Below are 23,697 nucleotides of genomic sequence, written 5' to 3'. Positions count from 1 at the left end.
TCAAAAACAAACTTTGTTTCATTTTTTCAATGCAATCATAAGAGAAATTTGCAATCATAATGAAATTTTGATTAGGTTTCCCGTTTTCAAGTAATTAGTTGTTGTTTTTGTTTATTTTATTAACGTGACTTGAACCTAGATAGGTCATTCGTCACTTTCAAGTAATTAGTAACTTTAAAAAAAAATGAAGCAGTTTTTAATTTTTTCAAAATAGTGCCAAAAAAAATGGAAAAATTAAATTTTCTCACTCTTGGGAACATATCTCGGGACTAATGGTCCAATTTTCAATGTGCAAAATGAAAATGTTGTGAAATTTTCTACAATTTTCAATAAAAAAATATTTGGAATTTTCAAAGTCTTGTCTAACATTTGAAAATAACAATAAAAAGTTGTATAAGCCCTTTCAAAAAGTTATACTTCATTATAAAATTATTTTTTATAAATTGAAAACCCTTTTTTCAAAATAGTTTTCTAAAAATGGCTTTAACTTGAACATCGTTATTCAAGTACAAAAATGTAGTAAATTTTCAATTTGTAAATAATTTGTCCAGAAATAGACATTCATAGAAACTTTTTTTATCATAAATTTACTTTTGTTATCTATAATTAAGCATTCATTATGCCGAAAAAAATAATATTTAAAAATAATGTCGCTTGCAATTTTTAAATTTATTTCAAAAATAATTTAGGGAAAAAATCCAATGAAAAAATTCAAAAGAAAAATATGGTTTTTTTTCGCAAACTTTCTTCCCATGTTTGTAAACATAATCCCACAGACAAGGCTAGGTGTTGTTATTTTGTTGCAATAAGGTCGTTGCAAAACCTCCCCCCCCCTTCATAATTGGTCTGAAAAATCAGGGGGCAAAAAAAATTTTTCCAAAAAACTTCAAAATTTCCATGAAATTAGAGCTCTAATCAACTGAAAACAACCTAAAATGCATTTTCTGCATTGATTATCATATTTTGCATGTTTGGGCTTGTTTTGCATTTTTATGAAATTCCAATGTACAGCACCGCAAAAAAAATATTTTTCGCAAAAAATAAAATTTTCATCAATACTTAGATATTTTGGAAACTAATAATGGCAAAACAACTGGACAGGTGTATAATGCATTTTAAAACACATTTTTTTTTTTTTTCATTAAAATGTTGAAACCATGGCTCGTAATTTCAATTTTTTTACAGCATTATTATTTTTTTTTCAAAATTTCCTCAATTTTCAAAATTATCAAAATTTCCGAAAATTTCCAAATTTTTAAATTTTTTTAAATTCCCAAAATTATTAACTTTTCAAAATTTTCAAAATATCCAAAATCCAAAAACAAGTTGTGATAAGTGGGATAACAAAACTTTTTAAATTTGTTATCTCTAGTCAAGAGAATTTTACCATAAGGAAACAAGAAAGAAAACAAGAAAAAAAAACTTTAAAGCGAAAATTCAACTTCTGTTATCAGTTATCACAAGTTAAGACATTCTCCTTTCTTTAAAGAAGGTGAAATTCAACTTGTGTCAGGAGACCTTCTTAAAAGGAAGGAAAAATTCATCAATTATTTTAAGTCAGCAGTTATTGTAAGCCAAGAGAGTTTTCCTCTCCAAAAAAGGACATAATGGGGAATGGTTTTCTGGGAAATGTGACACAATCCAATGTCTTATTAATTTGCCCAAAAAACTTTCAAGATTATGGTCATAGTGCAAAATTGCCATTTTAGATCATCGGAAACCCTTTTCAAAAATAAAGTACGCATATAAAAATGTGTTTTAGCGCTACTTAATGTCAAAACTCAGTATCTAAAGACATCATGATTAATCATAATAAATGCAAACGCTAAATGTGCAAAGAAATAATAATTCAAATCAATTAATTTTCTAGAAGCATATTTAGAATGATGCATGTTACATTAGACTTAGCTTATTTCAATATCATTATCAATTTAGTTGGTTATCTGAAACCATATTTTTTCAATAATTGAACCTAAACCAGGAAACTCTAGTTTGAATCGACACCACGCCCTGTCACAGTTCGATCGAATCTACGACACTGAACCGGCCAATCAGCCTTCGCGAGGCCAGTAGACTGACGTCCACGTCAGCAGGCCAGCAAAAAAAGGGGGTTGGTAAATCAATTCACCCCCTCAATGTTCTGTTCCGTCGCCCGACGCACCAAATGTGGTCAACAGATGCAAATGGACACGGTTGTTTGGGTTGGCATCGGTTTCCTGTTGTACCTCTCTCTCTCTCGACTCGTTTCGGGCCAAAAGTTGGTTTGTGGTTCAAGGTTCTCGGCACCACCACCAGAACAGGTTCCACCTCCCGGGGGCGAACCCCGTCACGGACACCAAACCGAGTGTGTATTATGGTAAACTTGGCTCTTCTTTTCGGTTGTTTACAAACGTGAAAACAGGACACGGCGCCGTGCCTTCCGGGCGGGGAGAGGAGGTTGTTATCACTCTTGTGAATCTCTTGTGTCAACTTGGTTTGCGACCTTCGTTGGTTGGTGTGGTGGTCGAAAGTTGTTCAAGACGGGCCCCGCGAGGGATGTTGTTCTATTTTTTTCAGACCAGGATAAAACGAAGCCTTTCATTATCTTGGCCTTGGTCTACTTCTTTGGAAGTTCTCCTCGGAAGATAGCGTTGAAAGAGCACGGAAGTGTTTCGGTGAGTTAATCTTCTGAGTAGATAATGCCAAGCAATTCCACATCTTTGTTTTGTTTTGTTACTGGATTAGACTAGGAAGTTTTGTTAATATTTTTTTTATGGTTTTGGGACTATTTAACAGTGTGAGTCCAATATTCGATTTTTTAAGTTAAACTAGTTATTTTGTGCCAAAACCGGACAGGAATTTCTACATCTGGGAAAATTCTCTCAATTTCCCCCCTAAATTCAGCATCATCCGTACCAACTGTCACCACTTTTCGACTTTCGCTGTTGCTTTGGGCTTCGTGCCAAACTCAGGCCCGATTCACCATTTCATTCCAACCCAGTTTTGCTGGGGCTAAAATGTGTCCTTGGCCGGCCCAGGAATGCTCTTCACAACGGAATCGCACGAGCATTTTTATAGGCCCAAAATAAATGCAGGTCAACAAGAGGCAGCTCTAAGCTAGGCCGGTCTTAACTCTCAGCTCAACTTCACTCGGTGTGACATCCTCGCGTAGGATAAATCTCCACTTTTTCTCTCGTTCAGTGTCATTTAGAGGATTCCGAAAGAGAGAGAGAGAAAAAAAATTGTCCAGGATAAATGTGTCCCGCCACAGTCGGACGGACAGGACGTCGACGAAATGCCACACTTCAATAATTCCCGAGCTTTTCATTCGAGCACGAACTGGCTCTTGCTGGCCCATTCTACGACATTCCGGGAGGAAGGTTCACAGGTCTAAAGGGAACAACGGGAACCCACATTCATTGGCGAGTGAAAGGGAGAAAATGAAGGCCATTTTCCCGTAGTTTTTTTTCCCCCTTTTCGTATTGGTGTATTGGTTGGACCGGGACCGTGGTGTAGGGGTAAGCGTGGTTGCCTCTCACCCAGTCGGCCTGGGTTCGATCCCAGAAGGTCCCGGTGGCAAATTTTGAGACGAGATTTGTCTGATCACGCCTTCCGTCGGATGGGGAAGTAAATGTTGGCCCCGGTCTAACCTAGAGGTGTTAGGTCGTTAGCTCAGTCCAGGTGTAGGAGTCGTCTCCCCTGGGTCCTGCCTCGGTGGATTCGCTGGTAGGCAGTTGGACTCACAATCCAAAGGTCGTCAGTTCGAATCCCGGGGTGGATGGAAGCTAAGGTGTAAAAAGAGGTTTGCAATTGCCTCAACAATCAAGCCTTCGGACACCTAGTTTCGAGTAGGAATCTCGCAATCGAGAACGCCAAGGCAAAGCTGTAGAGCGAATAATTTGATTTTGATTCGTATTGGTGCACATACGTTTTCCGGATATCTGAATGGCAATCGAGGGGGGACTTTCAAAGGGAAGGTCATGTTGCTTCATGTGTTAACTGTGGATTTGGGTGAATTCATATTTTGTTTTACTAAGCTTTTTTGTATTTTTTCCCCATTTTCAAATTTAAAAGTACTATTTCTTCCCTCACCTTAGATATCTCCAATCCGCTTGATTGATATACAGGTCACGAAATTTCGCGGACGAGCCCCCTTTTCCAATGGTCACCAACTGCCTCTCATTTATTTCGACGGCTTGTTTGGTTTGGGATAAAGGTGGAATGTCACACGGCCACATCGTTTGGAGAACGCAAACCAACAAAAAAATAGAGTCCAAAGCATAGTTTACCGAAAGAAGAAAGCATGCTAAAAGCGTCGTTCAAATAATCCATAGTTTGGGGGTGATTTATTTCTATTTGGTGAAGTTGAGCTTTTATCACAGCTATTTTTTGTTGCTGTCGGATCCTTCGGAAGCCCTCGAACATTGGGATTTGGGGCACATCAAAGGTTTAGGGTGAGTGGAGAAAGTTTTGATCTATGATTGAATTTTGCCAAAAAATATCGAACTTTTTAATTTTGTAGTGTTTGATTTTGATGAAACCTGTCCATGCATAATTCAAAAGTGGCAGTCCAAAGATTCAAGCTACATGGTTCTGGATATTTTTTCTTCTGTCGAGTATCGCACATTTCAATATCTATTTTTTTTAGATACAATATTTCCCTTCAAATTTGCCTTTCAAAAGTTCACAATCTTTTTTTATAATTCCTTCAAATAATTTTGAACAAATTGCTATGAAAGTTTTGTTGTCATAACTTTTAATTAATAATAAATCCTTGGGAAAAAACTTGCAAACTTTTTTTTTAATCTATAGGATTGGAGGTGTTACTTTAAAATGTCGGAAATATTTGGTCGCGGATTTGCTGACTAATTTTGCTCAGGTGCGGATTTCGCGCGGATGGTAATTTTGATAAATAAATAGATAAATAGACAGAATTACTTTCAAGACTTGAAAAATATTATCAAGAATTACGAGAATTTGTTTTTTTTTTTTTTCATTGCGTGCAATTTTAGTTTATTATTAATAGATTTTTTTCTGAAAATGTTTGTTTGTATTTTCTTCATACGAACCGTCGAAAAATTAAGATGAAGATAATGTAGAGATTATTTTTAAATGTATGGTTAAGAATTTCTTAAATGAAATTATTACTCCACTCACTCCTTTCTTTATATATCCAGCTCTGAACATGTAATTTCATTTGAGTTTTGAGTAATGTTTTTTTAACCTTATTTATTTTTAATTTTATAGTGGATATATTCAATTTGCCTTTGAATTTTAGATGGGATTTACCCGTAGAAATATTTTTCTAAATTTAAACATTCTTGGCGAAAAACGAAAAGATCTGAACATTCAAAAATTAATGCTCTATCAATCAAATTTCAAAAATTCGTTTTTTTATATTTTAATAGTTTTTTTTTAATCAAAATTTTTAAAATTCAGATTAATTTTTTTTTCGAATTTCTATTGCGAATTGGAAAATTTAAATTTTCTAAAAAATTATCAAAGTGCTCGCTTGTTTTTTAGTTGTCAATTTAAATCCAAGTTACAGTGTAAGGATCAATCAAATCGTAATTAAAAATTTAAGAATTTAAATTTTATTTGAGATTTTTGAGATTTCCGTTTTTTTTTTGTTTTCAAAATTGTTTTAAATTTAATATTTTTTAGTTTTTGAATATTGATTTTTCTTTATTTTGTTTTTTTTTTTTTAATTTTGATAATTTTTAAATTTATATTTTTCTTTAAATTTTGAATTTTTGATTTTTTAGTTTTTTTGAGTTTTGAATTTCAGATTTTTAAAATTCTGAATTTTGAGTTTTTTTTAATTACGATTTTATTGATCCTTACACTTAAATTCTTAAATCCTTCAATTCTTGAATTCTTGAATTCTTAAATTCTTAAATTCTTAAATTCTTAAATTCTTAAATTCTTAAATTCTTAAATTCTTAAATTCTTAAATTCTTAAATTCTTAAATTCTTAAATTCTTAAATTCTTAAATTCTTAAATTCTTAAATTCTTAAATTCTTAAATTCTTAAATTCTTAAATTCTTAAATTCTTAAATTCTTAAATTCTTAAATTCTTAAATTCTTAAATTCTTAAATTCTTAAATTCTTAAATTCTTAAATTCTTAAATTCTTAAATTCTTAAATTCTTAAATTCTTAAATTCTTAAATTCTTAAATTCTTAAATTCTTAAATTCTTAAATTCTTAAATTCTTAAATTCTTAAATTCTTAAATTCTTAAATTCTTAAATTCTTAAATTCTTAAATTCTTAAATTCTTAAATTCTTAAATTCTTAAATTCTTAAATTCTTAAATTCTTAAATTCTTAAATTCTTAAATTCTTAAATTCTTAAATTCTTAAATTCTTAAATTCTTAAATTCTTAAATTCTTAAATTCTTAAATTCTTAAATTCTTAAATTCTTAAATTCTTAAATTCTTAAATTCTTAAATTCTTAAATTCTTAAATTCTTAAATTCTTAAATTCTTAAATTCTTAAATTCTTAAATTCTTAAATTCTTAAATTCTTAAATTCTTAAATTCTTAAATTCTTAAATTCTTAAATTCTTAAATTCTTAAATTCTTAAATTCTTAAATTCTTAAATTCTTAAATTCTTAAATTCTTAAATTCTTAAATTCTTAAATTCTTAAATTCTTAAAATCTTAAAATCTTAAAATCTTAAATTCATAAATTCTTAAATTCTTAACAACAAAACAACTTATGTGAAATTGTCAGCTTTTTCAAACAAAAATATTTTTTAATTTTTAATTGCTCAGATTGAGTGTTTATAAACCTTTGAACTGTAAGACATGACTTAAAACAAATGAAATTATGCTAGTATAAATTTTATTTCATATTTTTGTCTGCCTCATTTCAATCTGCCGGGACCCGCGGTGTAGGGGTAAGCATGGTTGCCTCTCACCCAGTCGGCCTGGGTTCGATCCCAGACGGTCCCGGTGGCATTTTTCGAGACGAGATTTGTCTGATCACGCCTTCCGTCGGACAGGGAAGTAAATGTTGGCCCCGGTCTAACCTAGAGGGTTAGGTCGTTAGCACAGTCCAGGTGTAGGAGTCGTCTCCCTGGGTCCTGCCTCGGTGGAGTCGCTGGTAGGCAGTTGGACTAACAATCCAAAGGTTGTCAGTTCGAATTCCGGGGTGGAAGGAAGCTTAGTTGTAAAAAGAGGTTTGCAACTTTTTTTTTTTATTTTTTTTTTATTTTATTTAATTTTTTTATTATTATTATTATTATTTTTTTTTTAGATCAATATTAGCTTACCCCACCCTTATAATCGGCTTGTCGTGTGGCCACCCACGCAACCGATGGATTAATTTCGATAAATGGTCATCGGACTATTCCCATATCGCCCTCTCTCCAGGACCACCTCCTCCGGACAGAGCTTAGCACGGTTTTAGCCCGACCATCTAGGCAGCGACGTGAGAAGAATTATGGGATCGATTTTGTGTTTTTTGCCCTGGTTTGGTCCGGTTGTAGGCAATTTTCAGGTGCCCACCGTGGGGGGTAAATAATTGGTTCACCGTCGTCGTTGTTCCGCGTGTTTTAGGAAACTGTGGTTGGTGTCCATCTCCCGCGGTTGGGGGGCCTCCCCCCCGTTGTTGTTGTGGTCATTATTATTTTGGATATTGATTGGGATTAGTTTTTGGCTCGTACTAACCTGGAAGCGTTTTGGAGACTTTGAGTTGTTTCAGAGCTTAAATTAAAACGTCATTGTCTACGCTGCGACAATTTTTCACAAACTGATTCCTCTGAAACGACAATCACTCGCGCCAGATAAGACGTTCCATTTGTCTCCAGCTGGGTCCACCGGATTTAATTTGAAGTCATTTTTCCTTCCTTTGACAAAAGTCGTCAGCTGCAAAAGCTGCTGCTAAGAAGACGTCAAATCGTTGACACCACAAGGAAAACGACGGAAAAACTGCCAGAGACTCGGATAATGAGTGGAACGTGGTTTTTATAGGTCGTTTGAAAAACCAGCAAGCAACGCGCAAGTGATCGTCGTTTTCCGCTGCGCGGAATCTAGTTTCAAAGACCCCTCTGGGAACGGAACGTGAAACTATTTTTCCTCGCAGTACAACTCCTCTGATGTGACGGATTTCTACACCAATTTCTCATCTGATAATTGCAATTTTATTATCCACCATTCTGAGTGTTTTCCATCATCGTTATCTTGACGAAATTAAAAAAAGATTCCCGTGGAAAAACGCACCCGCCCATCATAACTCTTGTAATCAACTTCGGTTTCCCCGAGAAGATGCTCAAGAACACACTCAACCTACATTGCTCTATCTCTCTTTCTCGATATAAGCAGCTTAAAGAATGTTTTTATTTTTTCTCGTAAGCGTGAGACGACGTTCGCTTTTCCCAACATTACTGTTTTGTTGATTCTTTGCGCAACTTTGCGCGCTTCACAATCGAAAAACATAACAAGTTATGCCACTTGAAAAAAAAGGGCGGAAAAACGCTGTAAGATGGTTCCTACCGGGAAAAAAAATCTGGCCGGGCGTTCCTCGGCCTCGAAACCCGGCAAAGATTGTGAAAACTTTGGGAAAATACTCGTTCGAGGAATTCGACTTATTTTGCTGTTTTGATTGGTTTCTTCGTGGAGGAAGTGCTTCACGGAAATGTTTTTGAATAGTTTTTGATACATTAAATATCAAAATTGTTTTTGAAAAAAAAATATTTTCCTTCAAATTTTTGAAAATGCCCACAAAAAATAATATATAACAATTCAAAAATCTGTATATTTTGAAGAAACTTTTTGATCGATTTGGAATCTTCGGCAAAGTTGTAGGTATGGATAAGGACTACACTGAAAAAAATGATACACGGTAAAAAAATTTGATGATTTTCAATTTCACTTTTTATTACCAAAACATTTAATTTAAAAAAAAAACTCTTTTTTCTGATATATTTTTTTCAAATGCCAACTTTTCAGAAATTTCCAAAAAGGGCAAAAATCTTTGACCTCGCTATGAATTTTTGAATCAATATTAATATTTTCAAAAAATCGAATTTGCAATCTAAAAGTACTTTAGTGAAATTTTGATAAAGTGCACCGTTCTCAAGTAATTTTTTAACTTTTTTGAAAATAGTTGCAGTTCTTTATTTTTAGAATTATTGCCCATTTTTGCCCACTTTTGGAAAAAAATGAAAAGCTGAGAAAATTCTCTATATTTTGTTGATACGACCCTTAGTTGCTGAGATATTGCCATACAAAGATTTAAAAACAGGAAAAATTATGTTTTCCAGGTCTCACTCAAACAACTTATCATTTTCTAATGTCGATATCTCAGCGATTTTTAATGTTAAAATATGAAACATTCGTGAAATTTTCCGATCTTTTCAAAAACAATATTTTCATTTGTTTAAAATCAAGACTAACATTTCAAAAGGGCCAAACATTCAATAATACGCCCTTTTGAAATGTTAGTCTTGATTTAAAATTACATTACATTACATCGAAAAATGAAGTTGAAACATTGTTGCGACCAATATTAAATATATCAGAAAAAAAAATTTAAATAGTATTTTTTTTTTTTGCAAATCCAGTTTTGGTAATAAAAAGGGAAATTAAAAATCACCAGAAACTTTTTACCGTGTATCATTTTTTTCAGTGTAGTCCTTATCCATACCTACAACTTTGCCGAAGACACCAAATCGATCAAAAAATTCCTTCAAAAGATACATTTTTTTTAATTTTCTTGTATCATTTTTAAAGAATGAAAAACTGCGAATATTTTGAAAAAAAAAGTTACCTAAAATGGCTTTAACTTGAAAACGGTGCACTTTATCAAAATTTCACTGAAGTACTTTTTGATTGCAAATTTGATTTTACTTCGAAAAATGAAGTTGACAAATTTATGCGACCAATATTTCGATTTTTTGAAAAAAAACAGTATTGATTAAAAAATTCATAACTCGGTCAAAGATTTTTTGCACAACCTGGAAATTTTTGAAAAGTTGGCATTTGATGTCCTCTAAAACATCAAAAAATGAAAAAAATTAAAAATTAGTGTATTTTTGCAAATCAAGTTATTGTGACAAAAAGTTAAATAAAAAAAAATCACCAAAATTTTTTTACCTTGTATCATTTTTTTTCAGTGTAGTCCATATCCACAACTTTGCCGAAGACACCAAATCGATCAGAAAATTCCATCAAAAGATACAGAATTTTGAATTTTCATACATCGTTTTTGTAAGTATGGAAAATATTATGGACAAACTAATGATGCAAAATGGCTTTCTTCGGCATAACAAAGGCACCTAAAAAATTTCGGCTGGATTAAAAAATACAAAAAATTAAAATTAATAAAAATACCGGTTTTGTAGAGAGTTGCTGAAAAGTTGAACTTTTCAGCTCCCAAGTCAAGTTTTGAAACAAACTGAGTGAGACATTTCTGAAATTCCGGATAACACCCTCAATTTTTTTAAAACAAATTGTTTCCGCTTGAATGTTATTCGCCATCGAGAAATGTGTGAAACTCTAGAACATTATCGAAATTTATTACTTTTCGATACAAGTGTGGAAAAGTTGATTTTTTCAGCACTCGAATGGAATCGTAGTTTTCAGAGTACTGTAATTTTTGGCAATGAAAAGTAAACCGTTTCGTCATTCGAGAATTTTTTATGCAAAATTTGTTTCAAAAGCTACTTTATAAAGACAGTAATTATAACACTATTACAATTTTTATGAAAATAACACACAGTTATTCATTTGTTGTGACATTTTTTTTGCCTTTATTCTTTTCTCTACTTTTTTGAGTCAATTGTTGATCCATTAATATGAGCGATTTCGTCAACTAAAAAAAAAAACAAGCGAACTAAACGACAACGTCAAAACGTTTAACACAGCAAAAGGCAGCAATCAACCGGAAGCAATTCCAAGCCAAATATACTGTCACATTTACACACATACGAGCCGGCATTCAGAGGAAGTAAATCTGGGTAGTTTTTTTCGTTTTTGTTTTTTTTTTTGGGTATGCATCGTGAAGAGGAACCCGAGCAGACGGAAATAACTTGGGAATAACATTTTTTGATATTTGGAAATACTAGGCCAATAACATTTTGTGTTATTTATTACAAGATTTGTTATTCGTCGTTATGCATTTTTTGTTATTGGATTGTTATTAGAATAACAGAATAATAACATTTTAAGTTATTTTTCGAACAAATCTTTGTTATTATTTTTTGTTATTTTAACAACTAAACCGATCATCCCAATAACAGTTGGCGGTATTCTTCCATAACAAAAAATGTTATTCCCAAGTTGTTTTGGCTTTCAATCAATATCAGACCAATAACAGATTTTGTTATGATATCATAAACTGTTATTAAACTCTTATGCAAAAATGGATTTTGCCAGAATATTCCATAACACTTTTTGTTATTTTAACAGTATTTGTTATTGGAATGGCATGAATTTAGTTATTACCGTCTGATCGGGAAGTACAGCTTTCTTGTCGAATGAAAAAACCACAATCAAATGATGATAACTTTTTGCTTGACGCTTTTTAAGCAATATTTGAAAATTAAATTTCACATTTCATCGACGTCATTTAAAGTTTCCTTTTTGCCAAAAAAAACATAAATATTGTATAAATCTGAAAATTTGAATGCGAGGCCGTTAGCTCACATCGCTACAAAGCACTCCGCACTGCAATTTGGCTGGCGCATGAAACGTGAGCATGTTTTGTAAAATTCAAGAACCCACCACAACTTCCTCCCTGGCGGCCTAAAAAAACAACCGCGTGACAGTGAAGCAGCGCGAAGCGATTTTTCGAAGCAATAACATGTTAGAAAGAGTGCCAGTCGAGTTGTGGCAATATTTGAACGGTTTCGCTGACAAACTCACGTTGAAGTGATTTTGGACAAAAACATTGAACGTATACACAGTCGGAGATGTCTTGAGTGAGTTCGTTTTGGGATAGAATGTGTTAAAAATGATACAATATTACCTCATTTCACGTGTAGATTGAAACAGTTTAATCACAGACAAACAGACGAACATCTCATCTCTCTATAATCCTTCTATCTGAAATTTAACGATCGATTTGAATGTTCAAAATCTCCCTAATAAAACCTCAACCTCACCCGAGTAGACGCAAATATCTTGGGAATAACATTTTTTGATATTTGATAACATTTTAAGTTATTTACAACAAGATTTGTTATTCGTCGTTATGATTTTTTTGTTATTGGATTGTTATTGTAACAACAGACACATAACATTTTTAGTTATTCTTCGAACAAATCTTTGGTATTCTTCCATTACAAACAATTTTATTCCAAAGTTGTTTTTGCTGTCAACCAATATCAGACCAATAACAAATTTTGTTTTGACAACATAATCTGTTATTAAACCCTTATGCAAAAATGTATTTTTCAAGAAGATTCCATAACACTTTCTGTTACTTTTCCAAACCTTGATAAAAATAAAGTTTAAGATTTTTTCTATTGAGTCACTGTCAAGAGAAATGTTTTATCAGGTTTAAAAAAAAGTTTAAACCCTGCCTAAATCACAGCTGGGAAAAAGAGAAAAAAAAAACACATTAAAACGTCAACACTTTCCACTTAGGAGGATGGAAAGCAGCGCTCGGCATGCCACGTGAAAAGGAAAAGTGCTTCGATGATGAAAACGCAAAATTCGAATGGGGTGTTCTGGTGGACTGATCACTTTAAGGCACACACACACACACACGTGCCCCCAGCCTATTGGATAAATTTTCCGAGTCGAGTGGGTGGCGGTGACGCGATGAATGAATTTTCCACTGAAGAACATTAGTAATAATCCTGGTTTGAATCTATTTTTATTTAGTAAAAAAAGGCCGATTAGATTTTCTGGGGAACACATATTTTTAAAAACATTATCCCTTTACAGCCGAAATTTGCTTTGCTAAAAAATATATTTGATTTACGAACAAGTTGACTTCTCTTGTTTGATGTTCTTCTTCGTACATTTTGATATTTCTATTCCATAGACAGTTTAAAAATATTTTGAGCGAGTTTTTCAAATATTTGCATTCTTATTTAATTATTTAATTTTATGTAATTTTCACCAAGTTACTGCTACTGTATCGCTAAAATGGGGCTTAGTGACTTGACTATTAATATACACGTGCATTTTCCTGTACTCTTTTATGTTGTAATTTTACCTCAATTTAGACATAAAAAAAATGCAAAAAATACTGAAAAGGCGTAAATTTACATAATGGTAAAATTACACATTTTTTCTGACATGAAAAAAGTATCCATTCCCATATGTAATATTACCATAAAATTTTACTGAGTATTACAAACTGTTTTGTTTTTTTTTTCTGTTGTTACATATGTGTAGAAAGAGGATTTTTTTCAACTGAAATTTCTCGAAAATTACTGGCGAGTTGAACTAAATCTTGTGCAAGCCTATTACTAATAATCTTTTAAAGTAAAAAAAAAATCATGGTAATTTTTCCTCTAAAAATGTGTAAATCGACACTTTTCAGTATTTTTTCAGTCTAAATTGAGGTTAGAATTAAAACATAAAAGAGGTGGTATTAGATCAAGTTGACCATGTTCAAAATAGTAGTTTATGCAACAAGTTGCAAAAAGAGGATTTTTTCAGCATGAGTCGTACATTTATCTAACGAGGTTCACCGAGTTAGATAAATACGACGAGTGATGAAAAATCAAGTTTTTCAACGAGTTCCATACAACGTTTTTTGCAATTCCGAAAAACACCCTTTGGACAGAATTATAGGACAAATGTCCATGCATTGAGTCAATGAATCGTTCAAATCAAAAAAATGTTGAAAAGTATAACTTTTCCTAACAAGTGCTGAAAAGTTCAACTTTTCAGCATCCATTTCAGTGCTGAAAAGTAGAACTTTTCAGCATTTGTTTTGAAAAGGGTTACTATTCGATTCTGTTATATTTGGTACAGAAAAGTAGGCTGTTTCGTCGTTCAAGAATGACAGGAAAAGTAATTAGTTTCACGACGGAATTGCAAAAATATTTTTTTTATTTTGTTTTTATATCAACTTTTTTTATTGTAAAGCATTTTTTTAATCCGGCTGAAACTTTTTTGGTGCCATTGGTATGCCCAAAGAAGCCATTTTGAATCATTAGTTTGTCCATATAATTTTCCATACAAATTTGGCAGCTGACCACAAAAAATGATGTATGAAAATTCAATTGTATCTTTTTAAAAAACATTTTGATTTGATTTGCAAAAAAAAATATTTTGATTTTTTTCTGATAAGGAAAAATCAAATGCAAACTTTTCAGAAATTTTCAGAATAGGCAATAAAATCCAGTTATGATTATTTATTATCCGAGTTATGATTTATTGAATCAATAATGATTTAAAAAAAATCGACTCAACTTCATTTTTCGATGTAAAATTGAATTTGCAATCAAAAGTTACATTAGTGAAATTTTGATAAAGTGCATCGTTTTCAAGTTATAGCCATTTTTTGGTAACTTTTTTGAAAAAAATAGTCGCAGTTATTAATTTTTTCATAATTAGTGCTCATGTTTGCCTACTTTTGATGTAAAAATATTTTTGAAAGTCTGAGAAAATTCTCTATATATTCGTTAGTTGCTGGCAGGCAAAGATTTAAAAACAGGAAAATTTAAGTTTTCTAAGCCTCACCCTAACAACCCACCATTTTCTAATGTCGATATCTCAGCAACTAATGGTCCGATTTTAAATTTTAAAATATGAAATATTTGTGAAATTTCCCGATCTTTTCGAAAAATATGTTTTTGCATTATTTTTTTTTTTCAAATAATGACTAACATTTCAAAAGGGTCAAAAACATCAATTTTCCTGTTTTTAAATCTTTGCCTGGCAGCATCTAAGGGTCGTATCAACAAAGTTCAAAAAAGCAAAATATAGAGAATTTTCTCAGCCTTTCAAAGATAAGTTTATCAAAAGTAGGCAAATTAAAAAAAAGAATATCTGCGACTAGTAACCTAAAAATGGCTATAACTTTAAAACGGTGCGAATTATAAAAATTTCACTAGAGTACTTTTAGATTACAAATTTGATTTTACATTGAAAAATGAAGTTGAAAATTTTTTGCGACCAATATTTCGAATTCTTGAAAAAATCAGTGTTGATTCAAAAAATCATAACTCGGTCAAAGATTGTTTGCCCATTCTGGAAATTTCTGAAAAATTGGCATTTGATGTCTTCTGAAACATAAAAAATTGTGTTTTTTTTTGCAAATCACGTTTTAGTGACATAAAGTTAAATTAAAAATCACCCATTTTTTTACCGTTTATCTTTTTTTTTCAGTGTAGTCCTTATCTATATTTACAACTTTGCCGAAGACACCAAATCGATGAAAAAATTCCTTCCAAAGATACAGATTTTCGAATTTTCATATATCATTTTTGTATGGACAGCTGCCAAATGTGTATGGAAAATTATATGGGCAAACTAATAATATATATTGTCCATATAATTTTCCATACAAATTTGGCAGCTGTCCATACAAAAATGATATATGAAAATTCGAAAATCTGTATCTTTGGAAGGAATTTTTTGATTGATTTGGTGTCTTCGGCAAAGTTGTAAATATTATATATTATATATGAAGTTAGCATTTTCAATAAACGGGTGCCACGATATCTTAACACTTCCTTGACCAAATCGGCTCAAAATTCAATTTTGGTGAAGAATCGTTAAACCGGTCCTGTGTGCATTACGAAGGCCGATTTTCAAAAAGTTTAGTTTTAAAAAAGATAAAAATATTTTTATGTTTTTCATAAAAAAAATCGAAAGTTTTTGATTTTTGTAATTTAAAAAATGCAAAATTTTGAAATCGGGCTTCGTCATGCACACGGGATTTGTCTTGCGAGTCTTCAACAAAAATTTCAGCCAATTTGGTTTATACCATCTCGATATATCGTAGCCCCCGTAAATCAACTCGGTTTTCAGAGAAAAACGCTCGCAAAGTTTGACAGTTCGCTTTGCGCTTGGCAAAATTTTCAGCTTAAATCGTCTGTAACTTACTTTAATCATAGAATATCTTCATTAAGCTTTCAGGAGTGATTGAAAATCATCTTTTGAGTTGATTCAATAAATGTTATGTAATATAAAAATTTTGTGATTTTCTACATGTATGTAACCCCTTAACAAACAGCCTTTTTCCCAATAAAAATGTTTGTCTTGACACCACAAAACACACAAAGCCATTTTCTCACTCGAGAACTTCCCACGCCAACTCAACCAGAACCGACGCCGGCGTCGCCGCCGGTAGCCCGGTCGGATCGTCGGAACCGAAAAACAAAAGAGCCAAAACTCAACTCAAGACAATAGACAAATCCAGCGAAAGCTCAACGCTGCTTTTTGATGGTGAGAGATTTGACAGCTCCCATACTAAATGTCTCGATTTTCATACTTTTTGTTAATTTTCTTTTAAAATAAATTACTTAACATATGAAAACTATATATTTTTGGTGCCCAAAATTCCTGCTGAATCGAATGGTGTACTTATCTCGATTGCTAATTTTTCGAACAGTTTTTATTTTAATAATATTCTAGACACATTTTGTACACCTAATCAATCAATACTTTTATCATAAATAATCATTTTATTGCTTAAAAATTGAGTTTTCCTTAGCTCCCATATTCAAATACCTGGAAGCTGTCATTTCTAACACCATTGGCCACCTAGCGGCCATTTCAAACTGGATTCTTCTATAACAAAACCCGTGGTACGGAACAAACGGGAAGCTTATGATGATGATGACGACGACGACGATGACGTTAACATGGCGACACACCTTTTCCGGACGAAATACAGAATACACGCCATGTGGTCACGAGGAGGTGCTTACAAGGAGTCGTCGTCGTCCTCGTTCGGTGAACTTTGAGAATCAGGTCAATTTAGGGTTGTTGAGACATTAGCAAATTTCAAAGAAAACCACATATTTAAAATTGTATTTTTGTTCAAATTTGAAGAATTTCGAACCACCCTGACGACCTTTGTCAAATGACTTTTTGTTCTGCTGCTTTGTTGAGTCCTAAAAAAATTATGAGTATTATACCCAAAAGTAATCCCAATTAAGGTGAAAGGGGCCCTCCCCCTTCCAAGCTAAATCCATTTCACGTACATTAATTTCTTGCCCCTCCCCTTCTCATTCCTCCAGCGTTTCACCGAGTGTCCACCGCTCTGTATAGTAATCTGCTTTTGCATGTTATGGGTTGTTTGTTTTAACGTGCAGGCTGGTCCTCCGTCCGTCCGCTTTTTTGGCCGTGATTTTGTCCAATCCTCTAAGAGCACCGGATTTAAAATGGATTTGCTGAATGGGTGACTTGTGGAAAAGTTATGACACGGTGGTTGGTAGGTTGCTGGAGCGCTTTTCCGGACCGTTTGGACTAAGTTTAGCTTCTCCTTCTCCTCGTGTGCGGATGTTTACAAATCTTGGCCCCGAAGAAATTTAGGGTAGCCTCTGTGGGTGTGTTTTGGGAAATATCAAATCGACCGAGTAAATTTATGAATATAGAGCAATAAGGTACGGGTATTTATAACTCTTTTTTTGTTTCCGTCTACTTTCAGAACCCAAGACAGTGGACTTGTACGAATTCCTGGTAGAGTCGGAACTGCAGCAGTACTACAATTCGTTAAAGTGAGTTTCGTTTGCAAATATGCTTTAAAATGCAAGTTAAAATTTTGTTTACCAAATCATTGAGGTAGATTTTACGCGCACATAAAAGTCTCGAAAATTCGCAATCTGTTTAGCATTACAGCTTGCGCACTTGACGCGTCATTTGGCAGATGAACGTTTTTCAACGGCATTTTTAAAGTTGAAAATTGTGCCATTTTCAAATGTTAGTGTTGATTTTAAAATTTGCATAATATTTTCAATCAGAACGATCATCAGATTTTACGAAAGATGCATTTTTTTACAATTAAAATTTGAATGGTGGTCGCTATTTTTGGCGATTTACGCAAAAAAAATACATTTTCAAGTTTCTTTTTCTTGTCCTGGTCTATAACGGAGTAGCAACACTAAAAAAACATTAAAAAAGTACTTATCGACTCAAAATTTAATTTTACATCTAAAATATTTTTGATGACCTGAAATTTTTCTTTTTCATGAAATTAGCAGCACTGCCAAATTTTGCCCTTGCTAAAACAATTTTAAATAAATTCAGTTTGGCAGAAATAGTGTTTTGTGAAAATCGATTTTAAGTAGAGCGGTTATTTTCCCGTGCGTTTTGGTTTTTGCCAGTTTTGAGCCTCTTAAAGATTTTTTGCACTTTTCAAAAACCTCATGAGTTTATAGTCCGTGTTCCAGGGAACAACTTTGCGGAAAAGTGCGAAAAGATTCGTACACTATTTAAAATGTTACAGAATTTATAACACCGTCGCTGAAAACTTCAACATTTTCTTCACTCTCTTCCAATCCTGAATGTTACATCATTAATGATGTAACAATCTTGCACGTCATTTATCGTTTAAATTTAAATGCGATTTGATGTAAATTTCCAGCAAATTATAAGTAAAAACATGATTATACGTGTGACACAGGTGATTACATGAAATCTTAAGTTAACATCAACCGAGTTCACATGTGATGCACATTATCCGTGTTGAGTAAATTTACATTTTTTTTCTGTGTAGGGAAGGCCCTCTGAACACCAACAAAAAAATAAAAAAGGTGATTTCATAAAATTTGGGAATAATTTATTTTAGTTAGTTTGATTAATGTTTCCCGCAGTCCCGGAAGGTTGAAAGTTGTGAGTATATCTAACTAAAATGATGTTTAAAAAAGTTGAAATTCCACAGAAAGATGTACAAGTTTTTTCGGTAAAATTACACCTTTTTAACACAAGATCTGTCAACATTCAATGTTGTAATTTTGCTGTGTAATTGGTGTGGCTTTCGTTGAAGAGAGATTCTTTCTAGATAAAAACTTTGCGTTGAGGGTTTTACTAAAACTTATATTTATGTTTTTTTTTCTTATTTTCAAAGATTTTTTTCATGAAAAACATTTTCTGATGAATTTACTTTAAAAGACCGTACCTCAAATTGTCTATGGGTTTTTTTTTGTTTCTAATAATTTTGTTTAAAAAAACACTGAATGTACACACAAAAAAATATTTCCGAATGTTGCATCATTTGTCATTAAACATTGAAATTTACATGCAATTTAATGTAAATTTGCAACATATTATACGTAAAAACATGATTTTACGTGTGATTCAACCGTTTACGTCGAATCTCAAGTTTACATCAACTGAGTTTACATGTGATTCATTTTTCCGTGTCGAGTAAATTCACATTTTTTTTCTGTGATAGCACGTTCTCGACAAAATGACATGAGAAATCTTAAATTTTTACTAGAGGTGGGCAGAAAAAGAGCAGCGGTTCTGTTTGAAATTCTGGGCTTCAAAAAGAACAACTCCAAGGCGGAATTATTTTTAAAATTGTGTTTTTAAGGTTATAAATGTATATAAATTCATTGAATTTCCAACAAATTGAAGTTTTAAACTCGTTTTTAAGAGTTGAACATGTCATTTCAAATATTTGAATGCTTACAAATTACTGCAAAATGTTCACGGTGTACTTTTTTTTATAAATAAAAGGCAGGTTATTATTTTTTTTTTTTTGAGTCTATTGCAACTTTCTCAACTTCTCATACATTGAAGGACTCTTAAATGTTATATTAACGTTGAACAAAACTTTGAAACATTTTTTAACCAATATTTTCAAGTTTCTTGTTTTCTTTAAAATTACTTTGAAAGTAAGGCTTAACAATTTTATAAACAAAGTACAAAACTTTGCATTTTACAACTACATTGAAAATCAAATTTAATTTTTTTTAAATGTTTATCTTCAAAAACGTTACCAAAACAGCCCATGAGATTTTGAAAAACAATCCTCTTGCTCAATTAAACAACTTAAAATGTCAGCATTTCGACGTCGTCGTGCTATCTTGTCACTCTCGCCATTTCGACGTTCCGAGAAAAACACGTTTTAATGTTTGACCTTGAATAAACAAAAACCAGAACACGCAATGTAAACAATAACAAACAAATTTTGTTTGACAGACCATTCTGTGCATTGTCCCAAAGTTTGGTTGAAATTGGTTGCCGGAGTCCCGAGTTATAATTGCTAATGTTTACGGTATAGTCTAACTTGTACGTGCGTCAAACGCGCTCTGCCCAGAAATCCCTTTGGCCAGTTGTCGCACTTACATAAAATTTTCAGAGAGTGACAAGATAGCACGACAAGATTGAAACTACTTTCATATGTAAAGTGACAAAAATGCACGAAGTTTTTTCGGATTTCGTTGAATATCTCAGGATTGAAATCGAATTTTGGGGATCTGTGAAAGTCAAAAGGTGAGGCACTGTGAGCTGCACAAAATGGCGTTCTCAACTCAATTTGGCCCAAAATGCACGTACGACAAGTTAGCACGACGGCGACGATTTGTTTAACCTAAAGGGGTTAGGTCGATAGCTCAGTCCAGGTGTAGGAGTCGTCTTCCTGGGTCAATCCAAATCCAAAGGTCGTCAGTTTGAATCCCGGGGTGGATGGAAGCTAAGGTGTTAAAAGAGGTTTGCCATTGCCTCAACAATCAAGCCTTCGGACACTTAGTTTCGAGTAGGAATCTCGCAATCGAGAACGCCAAGGCAATGCTGTAGAGCGAATAATTTGATTTTTGAAACGCAATTTAGAAACAAAATATAGCAACATTCTCCAAATTTCAAGATTTAACCCTCTACTGCCCAAATTTTTTTTCGGAAATTTTTATTTTCCTTTTGTGGTCATTTTGAGCAATTTTTTTTCTACGAAAAACTTTACTTCTCTTGTTTTATATTTATCTTGCTTCGTGTATTTTAGTTTTTGTAGTATTATACACCAAATTGTTCGCATGTTTAGGTTCGAGTAGAAATCTTGACCGCCAAAACAAATGGTTTTTCAAGTGAATTTTTGTTTATAGATTTTTTTAAAAATTATTTATAAAAATTAAAAAAAAGCATAGAAAACATACCTTTCTTTAAAATAACATGAAAATTTTGAAAAAGAGCGAAAGAGCCTTTCAAAAGAATCGGATTTTAATGAGCGAGCGGAAATGAGCGACTCCTTAAAAAGAGCGATTTTGCCCCCCTCTAATTTGTGCGATATTTTGACAGAAGAAAACATTACTTATACCTTGTGCATTGAAAAAAACTGTTTAAAATTAATCCATTCTAGGATTAGAAATCTAGCTGTGTGTAAAAGGTCTTGTTTAAAATAAATTTTGCAATATTTTATGAAATATATAGCTTGATGTAGCATTTGGATAAGTTTTCAAATCGTTACAGTTTTCCCCAAGAAATAATTTGAGAATTCAATGCTTACTCAAAACTATGTCTATTCCGTTACAGAAATGACCTCAAAATCACCACAATCGCTCACCTCAAGTACGCGACGGACGAGGATCTACGCCAGGTTTGCGGCCTTTCGCGACCCGAGACGCGCCGGTTACGCAAGTACTACGAAAAGTACTATCCCCATGGGTACCTCAACAAGATCAAACGGCTGCTGCAAACGCCGAAAAAGGACGAGGGAAGTGTCGGAAGTCCTACGACGAGCGTTGAACCGTTGAAGACGTGCCCGTCGCCGAGCAAGATTCCGAACAACAAGCACATCATCCCGGCGGATGCCATCACAGTGAACAAGCAGCTTGGCACGGGCGAGTTTGGGATCGTGCAGCAGGGCGTCTGGACCAACGGGACGGAACGGATTCAGGTGGCGATCAAGTGTTTGTGCCGGGAGCGGATGCAGTCGAATCCGATGGAGTTTTTGAAGGAAGCCGGGATTATGCACTCGATCGAGCATGAGAATATTGTGCGGTTGTACGGGGTGGTGCTGGACACGGAATCGCTGATGTTGGTCACGGAGTTGGCCCATTTGCGGTCGTTGCTGGAGTGCCTGAAAGATCCGGGCCTGCGGGTTAGCTTTTTGACGGTGCCGACGCTGTGCGAGTTTGCGGCGCAGATTTGCAATGGGATGATGTATTTGGAAAGCAATCGACTGATTCATAGAGACTTGGCAGCTAGAAATATCCTAGTGTTTAGTAAGAACAAGGTGAAAATTTCCGACTTTGGTCTGTCGCGAGCACTCGGAGTTGGGAAGGATTACTACCAGACTAACTTTAACATCAATCTGAAGCTTCCAATCGCGTGGTGCGCACCGGAGTGCATCAACTTCCTTAGGTTTACGAACGCCTCGGACGTGTGGGCGTACGGAGTTTGTCTGTGGGAGATATTCTCGTACGGGTTCCAACCGTGGGCAGCCCTGACCGGCCATCAGATTCTCGAAGCCATCGATGAACCAAACTACCAGCGGCTGGAAAAGCCCGAATGCTGCCCGAAGGAGTATTACTCACTGATGGTCAAGTGCTGGCTGCATGACGCGACCAAGCGGCCCAAGTTCACCGAAATCTACCAACTGCTGCCGGACATGAAGCCGGAGCAGCTCAAAACCATCGTATCTTTCAGTGAGCCCAAAAAGGATCACCTTCTCTACCGGCAGGGTGAAATCATTACCGTGCTGGACAAGAGCTCCAACTCCCCGTACTGGAAGGGCGTCCTGAACTCGGGCAAAACGGGCCTGTTCAACCCGGCCAACACCGTTGCCTATCTGGACAGTCTGCCGTCGTCGGTGAATCGCGACAGCTTCAGCAGAACCTCGGAACGCACGAGCAAGCGCAAGATCCGCACCGACATGATTTCCCGACCGCAGAACGACCTCAAACACACGGGCCACGTGGGCATCGATGGGGCGTACTTTGGCGACGTGGCCTTCCTCGCGAGTCCCCAGAATGTGAGTATCCTTCTCAAGCTCATTCCCCCTTCCCAATCTACATCTTTTTCCTCTCTCGGAAGCTCCCCCGCCAGATCGTAACGCCGTACAAGCCTTCGGAAGATCTGGAGCAGACGCCGCTGCTGCTGCCGCCGACGCCAACCAGCCCGGACTCGATCCAAACCGCCAGCGGGTACTTTTCCGACACGCTCCAAACCGGCCACCAAAACTTTGTGAACGCCGGTGAAGCGCACGATCGGTCCACGGTGGACAGCGGGTTGGCCAGTGCGTTCGACTTCCGCAACAGTGGCTTCAAGGACAGCAACCCGTTCATCAACGTCGACGTCAACGGGGACGGCCAAAACAACACCCACGTCAAGGTAAGAACTTCCAATTTTAGGGTGAGAAGATCGTCAAACGTAATTTCTTGCCAGGAGTCCAAACCCGGCGACGGCCACGAACCGCACGAGTACCACGAAATCTCCGACGATGACATCCCCACGGAGAAGGTGTTCGGCGGGACGTCCCTGCTGGACGAGATGGAGAACCTTTTCAAGAGCTTTGCGAGCGCCTCGGAGAACCCGCAGCTGCAGCAAATTCAGAGTATGCATCAGCCGCCGCTCTCGCCGGATGTGGAAAACACCAACAAGCGGAACGAACTGACGGAGCAGCTGTCGTCGCGGTTGAACCGGAAGAACAGCTCCAGCTCGGGGACGGTCAGCAGCAGCAAGGGAGGTGAGTTAAAGTTGTCCGACACTGCAATGGACTAGTTATGAACTGTTTTCTTCCGAAGGTACCAAATCCAGCAAGAAGAAAACCAGCACCGTCAAGCCGATCTCCGTGAAGGACGAACGACTGCTCAACCAAGCCATCGAGATTGCAAACGAAATCAGTGCAAAGTAAGATCTTTTT

At 34.8% G+C, this 23,697-nt stretch overlaps 1 protein-coding gene across 1 annotated transcript in view; it reads left to right on the top strand.

The window, feature by feature from the left end:
- LOC6039260 (activated Cdc42 kinase-like) overlaps positions 1 to 23,697 on the top strand; it is a 64,640-nt gene that overhangs the window by 22,200 nt on the left and 18,743 nt on the right. Inside the window, exons 2-5 of the mRNA XM_038265487.1 lie at positions 17,545 to 17,614; positions 21,366 to 22,806; positions 22,869 to 23,520; positions 23,579 to 23,684. Of these exons, the coding sequence (XP_038121415.1) occupies positions 17,545 to 17,614; positions 21,366 to 22,806; positions 22,869 to 23,520; positions 23,579 to 23,684 (2,269 nt within the window). The remainder of the gene's footprint in view (positions 1 to 17,544; positions 17,615 to 21,365; positions 22,807 to 22,868; positions 23,521 to 23,578; positions 23,685 to 23,697) is intronic.

Source organism: Culex quinquefasciatus, chromosome 3 (genome assembly GCF_015732765.1).
Source record: "Culex quinquefasciatus strain JHB chromosome 3, VPISU_Cqui_1.0_pri_paternal, whole genome shotgun sequence".
In the NCBI taxonomy this organism is placed as follows: Eukaryota; Metazoa; Arthropoda; class Insecta; order Diptera; family Culicidae; genus Culex; species Culex quinquefasciatus.
This window is presented reverse-complemented; position numbering and strand designations above follow the sequence as displayed.